The 11953-nt window shown below is 42.0% G+C and overlaps 1 protein-coding gene across 2 annotated transcripts in view; it reads right to left on the bottom strand.

The window, feature by feature from the left end:
• FBXO10 (F-box protein 10) overlaps positions 1-11953 on the bottom strand; it is a 43015-nt gene that overhangs the window by 22886 nt on the left and 8176 nt on the right. For both annotated transcript variants that reach the window (XM_010847087.1, XM_010847088.1), the window contains exon 3: positions 4-114. In XM_010847087.1, coding sequence (XP_010845389.1) covers positions 4-108 — 105 coding nt within the window. In that variant the 5' untranslated portion in view covers positions 109-114. The remainder of the gene's footprint in view (positions 1-3; positions 115-11953) is intronic.

Raw genomic sequence — 11953 nt, 5'->3', positions numbered from 1 at the left:
CAGTTCACGCCAGGCCCTGCACACCAGGCTGCAGCGGCCCAGGTCGGGAAGGGGCAGGTAGGCCAAGATCATACGCCACAGCTCCAGGGGGAGGCCGCCAGCCTCCATGGTCACCTGGGACACAGACACAGAACAAAAGAGGTTTTTGTCCATCCTGCTTATGGTCCCCTTTCTTAAAACATCCCCTGACATGATAGAAATACAAAGGATCGTAAGAGGCTACTACAAGCAACTATGCCAATACAATGGGAAACCTAGAAGAAACGGACAAATTCATAGATAGGAACAATCTTCCAAGACTGAACCAGGAAGAAATAGAAAAATATAAAAACAGACCAATCACAAGTACTGAAATTGAAACCATGATTAAGAAACTTCCAAAAACAAAAGTCCAGGACCAGATGGCTTCACAGGCGAATACTAGCAAACATCTAGAGAAGAGTTAACACCTGTCCTTCCGAAACTATTCCAAAAAATGGCAGAGGAAGGAATACTTCCAAAATCATTCTATGGGGCCACCATCACTCTGATATCAAAACCAGACAAAGATACCAAACAAAAAAAGAAAAGAAAACTACAGGGCAATATCACTGATGAACATAGATGCAAAAATCTTTAACAAAATACTAGCAAACTGAATCCAACAACATATTAAAAGGACCATACATCATGACCAAGTGGGATTTATCCCAGGGATGCAAAGACTTTTCAATAAATGCAAAACAATCAGTGTGATACACCACATGAAAAAATTGAAGGATAAAAAGCATATGATCATCTCAAAAGATGCAGAAAAAGCTTTTGACAAAATTCAACACCCATCTGTGGTTTAAAAAAAACTCTCGTCAAAAAGTGGGCACAGAGGGAACTTACATAACTCTACATAACAAACCCAAAGCTAACATTGTCCTCAACAGTGGAAAGGTGAAAGCATTTCCTCCAAGATCAGAAACAAGACAAGGATGTCCACTCCTGCCACTTTTATTCAACACAGTCCTAGCCACAGCAATCACAGAAGAAAAAGAAATAAAAGGAATCCAAATTGGAAGGGAAGTAAAACTATCATTGTTTGCAGATGACATGATACTATACTTACAAAATCCTAAAGATGCTACCAGAAAAATACTAGAGCTAATCAATGAATTCGGTAAAGTTGCAGGACACAGAAATCTCTTGCATTGCTATACACTAACAACAAAAGATCAGAAAGAGAAATTAAGGAAACAATTTTATTTACCATTGCATCAGAAAGAATAAAATACCTATTAATAAACTTACCTAAGGAGGCAAAGGGGCTTCCCTGGTGGCTCAGACAGTAAAGAATCTGCCTGCAGTGCACAAGACTTGGATTTGATCCCTGGGTTGGGAAGATCCCCTGGAGAAGGAAATGGCAACCCACTCCAGTATTCTTGCCTAGAGAATCCCATGGACAGAGGAGCCTGGTGGGCTACAAGTCCATGGGATTGCAAGAGTTGAACCTGACTGAGCAACTAACTTTTAATTTTATAGGCAGAGTACATCATGAGAAATGCTGGGCTGGATGAAGCACAAGCTGGAATCAAGATTGCCAGGAGAAATACCAATAACTTCAGTTATGCAGATGACACCACCCTTCTGGAAGAAAGTGAAGAGAAACTAAAAAGCCTCTTGATGAAAGTGAAAGAGGAGAATGAAAAAGTTGGCTTAAAGCTCAACATTCAGAAAACTAAGATCATGGCATCTGGTCCCATCACTTCATGGCAAATAGATAGGGAAACAATGGAAACAGTGAGAGACTTTATTTTTTCTGGGCTCCAAAATCACTGTAGATGGTGACTGGAGCCATGAAATTAAAAGACACTTACTCCTTGGAAGGAAAGTTATGACCAACCTAGATAGTATATTGGGGAAGGCAATGGCACCCCACTCCAGTACTCTTGCCTGGAAAATCCCATGGATGGAGGAGCCTGGTAGGCTGCAGTCCACGCATGGGGTCTTGAAGAGTTGGACACGACTGAACGACTTCACTTTCACTTTTTACTTTTATGCATTGGAGAAGGAGATGGCAACCCACTCCAGCGTTCTTGCTGGAGAATCCCAGGGACAAGGGAGCCTGGCGGGCTGCCGTCTATGGGGTCACACAGAGTCGGACACGACTGAAGCGACTTAGCAGCAGCAGCAAATAGTATATTAAAAAGCAGAGACGTTACTTTGCCAACAAAGGTTCGTCTAGTCAAGGCTATGGTTTTTCCAGTAGTCATGTATGGATGTGAGAGTTGGACTATAAAGAAAGCTGAGCGCCAAAGAATTGATGCTTTTGAACTGTGGTGTTGGAGAAGACTCCTGTGGGACTTGGACTGCAAGGAGATCCAACTAGTCAATTGTAAAGGAAATTAGTCCCGAATATTCATTGGAAGGACTGATGTTAAAGCTGAAACTCCAATACTTTGGCCACCTGATGTGAAGAGCTGACTCATTTGAAAAGACCCTGATGCTGGGAAAGATTGAAGGCAGGAGGAGAAAGGGACGACAGAGGATGAGATGGTTGGATGGCATCACTGACTCAATAGACAGGAGTTTGAGTAAACTCTGGGAATTGGTGATGGACAGGGAGGCCTGGCGTGCTGCAGTCCATGGGGTAGCAAAGAGTCGGACGTGACTGAGTGACTGAACTAAACTGAACTGAGCAACTAAGACATACAGACATACACACAAGGAGGCAAAAGACCTGTGCTCTGAAAACTATTGGATCCTGATGAAAGAAATTGAAGATGACACAAACAGATGGAAAGATATACCATGTTCTTGAATCAGAAGAATCAATACTGTCAAAATGACTATACTACCTAAGGCAATCTACAGATTCAATGCAATACCTGTCAAATTACCAATGGCATTTTCCACAGAACTGGAACAAGGATTTTTAAAATTTTCATGGAAACATAAAAGACTCTGAATAGCCAAAGCAATCTTATGAAAGCAAAATGGGGCTGGAGGAATCAGGCACCTTGATTTCAGACTATACTACAAAGCTACACTAATCAAAATAGTATGGTAGTGGCACCCACAAAAAAAGAAGTATAAACCAATAAATCAAACAGGACAGAAAGCCCAGAAATGAACCTAGCACCTATGGTCAATTAATCTATGTCAAAGGAGACAAGGATATATAAGGGAGAGATACAGTCTCTTCAATAAGTGATGCTAGGAAAACTAGACAGCTAAATATAAAAGAATGAAATTCAAACATTCTCTAACACCATACACAAACTCAAAACGGATTAGAAATCTAAATGGAAGACCAGCTGCTATATAATTTTTAAGAGGAAAACACAGAACACTTTTTGATGTAAATCACAGCAGTATCTTTTTGGATCTACCTCCTAGAGTCATGAAAATAAAAACAAAAATAGACAAATGGGACCTAATTAAACATAAAACCTTTTGCACAGCAAAGGAAACCATAAACAAAATGAAAAGAAAAACACACTCAAATAATAGAAGAAAATATTTGCCAGTGAGGTGACCAACATGGGATTAATCTCCAAAATATACAAACAGCTCATGCATGTCAGTATCAAAAAAACAAACAACCCAATCAAAAATGGTCAGAAGACATTTCTCCAAAGAGGACATACAGATAGCCAAGAGGAACATGAAAATATGCTCAAAATCACTAATTATTAGAGAAATGCAAATCAAAACCACTGTGAAGTATTACCTCGCACCAGTCAGAATGGCCAACAGCCATCATCAAAAAGTCAACAAACAATAAATGCTAGAGAGGGTGTGGAGAAAAGGAACCTCTCCTACACTGATGGTGGGAACATAAATTGGTACAACCACTAAGGAGAAGAGTATAGAAGTATCCAGCAATCCCAATCCTGACTGTATAACCACAGCAAATTGTAATCAGAAGAAATACACGTACCCCAGTGTTCACTGCAGCTGATAAGTCTCCCTTGAGGAGCTCTCTGAGCTCAGAGAGGATTTTCTTTCATGCAAATGTCACATTCTCTGTTGTTCCATTTGGCATTATTTACTATATCTTTACAACATTAATCCATGGGGATCCATGCAGCAACAGGGATTTCTATAACCAGGTAACACTTAAAAATATATATGTATTCCCACAAGATCATCTCAATATACACAGAAAAAGCATTTGATAAAACCCAACATCTATTCATAATAAAAAAAATCTCACTAAGGTAGGTATAGAAGGACTATATCTCAACATAATAAAAGTTATTAATATTTATGGTAAACCCACATCCAACATAATAAACAGTAAAAAGTTGAACAGTAAAAAGCTGAAAGCCTTCCCACTAAATTCAGGAATAAGACAAGGATAACCACTCTCACCACTTCTATTCAACATTGTATTGGAAGCTCTAGCCACAGAAATCAGATAACAAAGAAAATAAAAGGTATCCAAATTGGAAAAAAGGTAAAACTGTCACTATTTGCAGATGACAAGATACTCTCTCTATACAAAGTCTCCACATAAAAACTATTAGAGTAAATAAATTTTGCAAGGTAGTAGGATATAAGATTAACATAGGGAAATCTGTTAAATTTCTTTATACTATCAATGAAATATCAGAAACAGAAAGTAACAACCCTGTTTAAAACAAGGTCAAAAGCAAACAAAAAACAATTTAGGAATAAACTTAACGAAGGAAGTGAAAGACAGGTATGTTGAAAGCTATAATACACTGATAAAGGAAACTGAAGATGATTCAAAGAAATGGAAAACTGTCCAACGCTCTTGGACTGGAAGAATAAATGCTATTAAAATGGCCATACAACTCAAAGCAATCTACAGGTTTAATGTAATTCTTATCAAAATACCTGTGAAAAATTATATTTTTCACAGAACTAGAACAAATAATCCTAAAATTTATATGGAGCCACAAAAGATCCAGGATTGTCAAAGCAATTCTAAGTGAGTGCCAATTCTGAGAAAAAAGAACAAAGTTGAAAATATAACCCTTTCAGACTTCAGACTATATTACAAAGATATAGCAATCAAAACAGTATAGCACTGGCACAAAAACAGCCATATAGACCAATGGAACAGACTTGAGCGCCCAGAAACAAACCCACACACCTACAGTCAAATTAGTTTATGACAAAGCCGCCAAGAATATACCATGGAGAAAGGACAGTCTCCTCAACAAGTGGTGTGAGGAAAGATGGACAGCAACATGTCAATCAATGAAACTAGAGCACTCCCTCATAGTACATACAAAAATAAACTCAACATGGTTTAAAGACCTAAAGGTAAGCCATGACACCATAAAACTCCCACAAGAGAACACAGGCAAAACATTCTCTGACATAAATCATAGCAATGTTTTCTTACATCAGTCTCGCAAGGCAAAAGAAATAAAAGCAACATTTCACTTTTGCACAACAAAGGAAACCATCAACAAAATGAAAAGACAATCTACAAAAGGAGAAAATATGTGCAATGTGGCTGATAAGGGGTTAATGCCCAAAATAACACAAACAACTCATACAACTCAATATTAAAATGAAACAAAAACCAAAACTACCCTATCAAAAAATGGACAAAAGACCTAAATAGACATCTCTCCAAAGAAGACATATAGATAGTCAACAGGCACATGAAAAGATGCTCAACATTGCTAATTAGAGAAATGCAAATCCAAACCACAATGATGTATCATGTCACACAGTCAGAATGGCCATCATCAAAAACTCTACAAATAAAAAATGCTGGAGAGGGTGTGGATAAAACAGACTCTTCCTACACTGTAGGTCAGAATGTAAATTGGTGCAGCCACTATGGAAAACAGCACGGGGGTTCCTTAAAAAACTAAAAATAGAGCTACCATATGATCCTTCAATCCCACTCCTGGGTATATATCTAGAGAAAACTTTAATTTGAAAAGATGCATGCACCCCAATGTTCACAGCAGCGTTATTTACATTAGCCAAGATAAGGAAGCATTCCAAGTGCCCATCAACACATGACTGGCTTAAGATGTGGCGTATATGGAAAATTCTTGGCCATTACGACTTCCCTGGTGGCTCAGACCATAAGGAATCTGCCTGCAATGCGGAGACCTAGGTTCAGTCCCTGGGTTGGGAAGATCCCCTGGAGAAGGGAATGGCTACCCTCTCCAGTACTCTTGCCTAAAAAATTCCATGGATAGAGGAGCCTGACAAGCTACAGTCCATGGGGTTGCAAAGAGTTGGACACAACTGAGCAACTATGCAATATTACTCAGCCATCTGCAGCAACATGGATGGACTCGATAGAGAATATCATACTTAGTGAAGTAAGTCACACAAAGACAAATATATGGTACCACTTACATGTGGAATCTACAAGATAATACAAATAAATATATACACAAAACAGAAATAGACTCACATAGAAAACAAATTTGGAGAAGGCAACGGCACCCCACTCCAGTACTTTTGCCTAGAAAATCCCATGGACGGAGGAGCCTGCTAGGCTGAAGTCCATGGGGTTGCTAGAGTCGGACCCGACTGAGTGACTTCACTTTTACTTTTCACTTTCATGCACTGGAGAAGGAAATGGCAACCCACTCCAGTGTTCTTGCCTGGAGAATCCCAGGGACGGGGGAGCCTGGTGGGCTGCCGTCTATGGGGTCGCACAGAGTCAGACACGACTGAAGCAACTTAGCAGCAGCAGCAGCAGCAAACAAATTTATGGTTACCAAAGGGCAGGGTTGGGTGGAGTAATTTATGGGTATGAGATCAACAAACTATCATACTATACATAGAGTGGGCTTCCCAGGTGGCGCTAGTGGTAAAGGACCGGCCTGCCAATGCAGAAGACTAAGTGACATGGGTTTGATCCCTAGGTTGGGAAGATCCCCTGGAGGAGGGCATGGCAACCCACTCTAGTGTTCTTGCCTGGAGAATCCCCATGGACAGAGGAACCTGGCAGGCTAGGTCCATAGGGTCACAAAGAGTCGGACGCAACTGAAGCGACTTAGCACTCGGCACTCATACATAAAGTAGACAGGCAACAGGAATTTACCATATAGCACAGAGAACTATATTCAGTATCTTACAGCAACATAATGGAAAATAATCTAAAAAATAAATAACTAAATCACTCTGTATACCTGAAACTAACGCAATATTTTAAACCGGCTATATTTCAGTTTTAAGAAAAGTATACAAGTTTTGCCCTCTCCCCCTTTTCTTTGTCACTGGGGCTTCTGAGCCATAGAATTAAAAGCAACAAATGTTCCCCAGGGCTTGTGCCTGTAAATAACTGTTAACAATGGGAATCTGTTTAGATGGGAGGGAGCAGGTCCTGAGGCAGGGCTCAAACTATTCCTTTTAAAATGTGTTTCCAAGAGTGTGAGAACTCAAGGTTTCTGTGAGGTCCCTACCTAACCACACTGGAGGGATCCACATGCCTCTGGGCCACCTGAGTGTCCCCAGTCTCAGTGGGGAAGGCAGGGGCCATTCCCTTGGGAGATGAATCCTATGAAACCTGGCTCTCAACAAGTAGACTCTCTCCCTTCCTAGCCCCGTGACTTGAGGCAAATCCTTTAACATCTGTGAGCTTGTTTCCTTATCTGTAAACAGGCTCACAATGGCTATCTTGCTATCCTCCATGAGGATTTTGAGAATTTCCAAAGGAAAATAAATCATTTATTCAACAAATATTCATCAATTGTCTAATATTGTGCTAGGCACTGTTCCAAGTACTAACAACCAGTAAACAAGAACTTCAGGGACAGAAAGTACATTAAAAAAAACAATAACATAAACGCTGAGAAGACAAATAAAGCAGGCTAAGGGGTATATGTGTGTGTGCCCACGTCAAGGAAGGTCTCCAAGGAAGTGACATTTGAACAGAGACCAGAATGCCATTTAAAGCTATGGCGTGAGATCACTAGAGAGAGTGAAGGTGACCAATGCCTTGCCAACCTAACATCTAAATGGCATGAAGTGGAGAGAGACTGGGAGCAAACACCCTGAGAAAACCATACAGAATTCTGGTCAACGTAAGGCACCGGAACTAAGCACTGCTGTGCCGTTCAGGCTGCCACTGCTTCCAAGAGGGTGGCGGCTGTGCCATTTAGATCACTGCATATCATGACGGGTCAGCAAGTTGGGGTCAGGAATAAAACCTCTAGTGGCATCTCTGCAGCTCACTAATGCTCTTGGGAGAGTGGAGTGTGGGGTGGGTACAGGGGATGGGAGGAAGTAGCGAGTTACAGCATAGGGACTACCCGTGTGAGGAGCGAGGCAGCACACGCAGACGCAGGGTGGCCAGGTGACGCAGCACCTGAACACCTGCTGTAGAGAAATTCACTGCAACCAATTAGACATTCTCTGCCCTCAAGGAGCTTATCGTTTTATTTAAGGCTTCAACTTACGGTCTGTCTCCCCTGAATAAAATGTAAGCTGCTTTGTAAGCTGCCTAGAACCATGCTTGGCCCACAGTAGGTGCTTAATAAACACTTACTGAATGAATGAATGATCACTATCATCAGTTATCTGGTGTACAGTATTAGAACAGCCTCAGCTGTAGAATCCACACTTCGAGACAGATCCTTGTGGAATTAAAAAAAAAAGAAAGTAAAGAAAACCCAAGTATGTGGTCAACATTTGCTATGTATAAGACTCTGTGGTAAGTACTATGAGAGAGTCAGAAATAATATAAAGACCTCACCCTCAGGTCTGGCAGGAGATGAAGCTATCACTACCACCACTTCCCCCACCCCCCAAAAACCACAGTACAAGGAAAAAGTGATCCGTGCCATAAAAGAGGGAAAGCCTGTGCATAAAGAATAAAAATGTGACCCCCTAGCTGGGGGAATCAGCCAGTCACAAGAGAAGGCAACAAAAACAGCAGGAGCTACTGTTTACTTAGCATGACTGTCTGAAGGGCACACCATTAAGCACATTTCATGCGTTATTTCCTTTTATTCTCTCAGCATCTCTTCAAAAGCCTTACAACTCAGAATGTTGTTTCTAGGACCTATAAGAACTGGTTAGAAATGCCAGCACTTGGGCACCATTGCATAACTATTGGATCAGAATTGGCATTTTAACAATTTTACAAGGAATTCGTATGTACTATATGTTTAAGCAGCACTGATTTAAAATTATTATTGTCTTTATCTTATACATAAAGAAACTAAGTGAGAGAACTTAGGTGACAAATGGCTTACTCCAAATTACTCTGCTAAAGAGCCGCAGAGCCCCCTTTTGAAGCCAGACCTTACCCCAATGTCTGGGTTTTTAATCATTAAGTTTCATGGAAGAGCTGATGTCAGAGATACGGGGTGATGTTGGGGCATCCAGAGAAAAGATGAATGGGGATTGTGGACAGAGGAGAGGGTCAGCCAAGCCCCCAGGCAGGAAATTTTGGCTGGGCTTCCCGGGTGGCTCAGACAGTGAAGAATCTGCCTGCAATGTGGGAGACCTGGGTTTGATCCTTGGGTTGGGAAGATCATCTGGAGGAGGGCATGGCAACCCACTCCAGGTTTCTTGCCTGGAGAATCCCATAGACAGAGGAGCCTGGTGGGCTGTATAGTCCATGGGGTCATAAAGAATCAGAAATGACTGAGCGACTAATCACAGCACAGAGGATACAGAAAGAAACTCAGTCTGGCTGAAGCTCTAGGAGTCTGAAGGGGTCAGGGAGAAAGATCAGCTGGTTCCGTTCCTGCAGAGTTTTTGTTAACTTGAGGGCAGTAAGGAGCTGCCGTGAGTCCCAGCACAGATGGCCCTAACCATCCTGAAAAGAGTCAGACAAAAAGGGCCCACGCAGACTTAGGAGTCGGGGTCCGCCTCTCCCCCACCGGATAGCCCTGAAGGTGGGACTCAACAACCCATGCGCTCCTGTCCCACATTTGTATAATGAAGAAAATGTACCTACTTCCTACCTAGGGAAGGCCCCAGCAGTAGATCAAAGCGGTGGGAATTTTGCTTTTAACAAAAAAGCAAGGGAAAAGAGCCAGGACAGTTCAGGATTCTAGTATTTTCAAAGGAAAAACGAAGAAATTCTCATCCCCTGTTCTGAAGCGTACTAAATACAAACTGTATTAGTTGAGGAACCGTAATAGGTTAATGATTTTAGACTTTTCTTCAAATCAAGTACATTTCCTAGAGCTTTGTTGATCTTAGTTTGAAAGTACACAGAGATTGAAATACAGTGAACCATGAAAGAGCTCCCTACACATACCTACACTTACACATGTACACACTCTACCGGAAAAGGAAACAAAGCTTAAAACCTTGAAGATGACAGATCTCATTTGGGCTTTTTATCATTTCTTCAAACCTCAGTACTCTTCAGCCTGAGAAACAACCAACTGTTTCTTACTTTCCGCTTTGAAATTTGATGACACAGACAAGAATTCTGTGTTCTGGCGCATTTACAGGGCTGAGTGTGGCTGGGAGCTATAAGGACCCACTTTTTCTCCTTCAATGCACTGCCATTTATTCTCACCTAGGAGAGTGCACTGGGTCAGGGAAACCCAAAATCTGGATTTGAATCAGATTCTAGTTCACTGGGTGACCTTGAGGGGGCAGGGAAAGGTTGAGGGCTTACTAAATGCCAGGTGCTTTTTATATGCCATCTCAGTAAGCACTTCTAACCACCTGAGAGGTGGTAGTCTTCTCATATCCGATTCCAGGAATAAAGGTTATTCCATCTTTTATTCAGCAAGCAGTACAGCTGCCATTCCCAGCCTGGACTGAGTCCAAAGCCCCTGCCTCCTAGTTTCCTTCCTGAGGTTCTGGGGTTCCTAACTTGTGCCATGATGGTAAAGGACCTTCTAACCTCACCGTTACACAAAACTCACAGATCATGAAACAAGCATGAATTTACTCCTGCAATTATTATGCATTAGAGTATCACACAGTGTCTGAGCTGGATATGACACAGCAAGACTCAGTTAGGAAGCCTGGGCCAAAGATTTAGGACCTCAAGCCAGTATTTGTGACAATCAAGGCACCTGTGCCCAGCAGCAGCCCTCTGGCCAGCAGGCAGCAAGTGTAGCAGCAGGAGGAGGAATGAACAGAGACCTTCAACCGACCCCAACCAACCCAGATGTTCTGGTGGCCTCCCTCTGGCCTCCTCCCAGGCGGCTTGGTCTGCAGAGGAAACAGATCTTATGTCTCTTTCTCACCACCTCCTGCCTCTCACTCCGCCACATACAGCTTCCCAGAAATTTCTCTTCAATCACTCTCAGCTTGAGACAATTCCACACCAAGTGCTTATTATTTTACACCTGAGATCACATGTTCAATGGAGTCAGAACATCTGGGTCTCAGCTTCCTCATCTATTAAAGTGGGGGGGGGGCGGCGATAATAAAACCCTCAGGAGTTGTTGTGAGACTACAATGAGACAATGAATGGAAATTACTTAACATTGAGCCTGACACATAGTAAACACACAATCAATAGTGATGAATTCCCTGTTACTGACTCTTTCCTTTCTCTAAATTCCTTCTCTTTCTGTACTGCCTTTGAATCAACCCTCCAACCTCTTAGAAAAACAAATCATAGTAAGTGATGGTCTTCTGTAGTCAGATAAGATACAAGAACAGAGACGGAATGGAGGTCACGGCCGCCCTTCCTGGCCCACAAAGCAGACAGTCCCACCAGGCCAAGCAGCGGATGCAGAGGATTCTTATTGCAACTGAGCTACCTGATGCCATTTGACGGCAAAGAGAATGAGGTTTCTTTTCAGAACAGCATCACTGAAAGAGCACTGGCAGCAACAGAAATCCACCCATGTCGGCACTGACCCTAAGTTCTGAGTGTCTGTTCTAGTGAGTCTCTTGACTCCAAGAGCTAACAACAGAGAGCTTATCATAAGGGTTTATGTGGCATTTAAGAGAATGGATTTTTAAAGAAACACAAGAATAGAAACATAGTAGGTCTGGATCAATGGCAGCCCCAAGGCCCTCAGCAGCTGCAGTCTGGGTCTTCACTCAT

This window comes from Bison bison, unplaced genomic scaffold (assembly GCF_000754665.1).
Source record: "Bison bison bison isolate TAMUID 2011002044 unplaced genomic scaffold, Bison_UMD1.0 scf7180017864243, whole genome shotgun sequence".
NCBI classification, from domain to species: domain Eukaryota; kingdom Metazoa; phylum Chordata; class Mammalia; order Artiodactyla; family Bovidae; genus Bison; species Bison bison.
The sequence above is the reverse complement of the archived record's forward strand: the minus strand, read 5'-3'. Positions and strand labels throughout refer to the sequence as shown.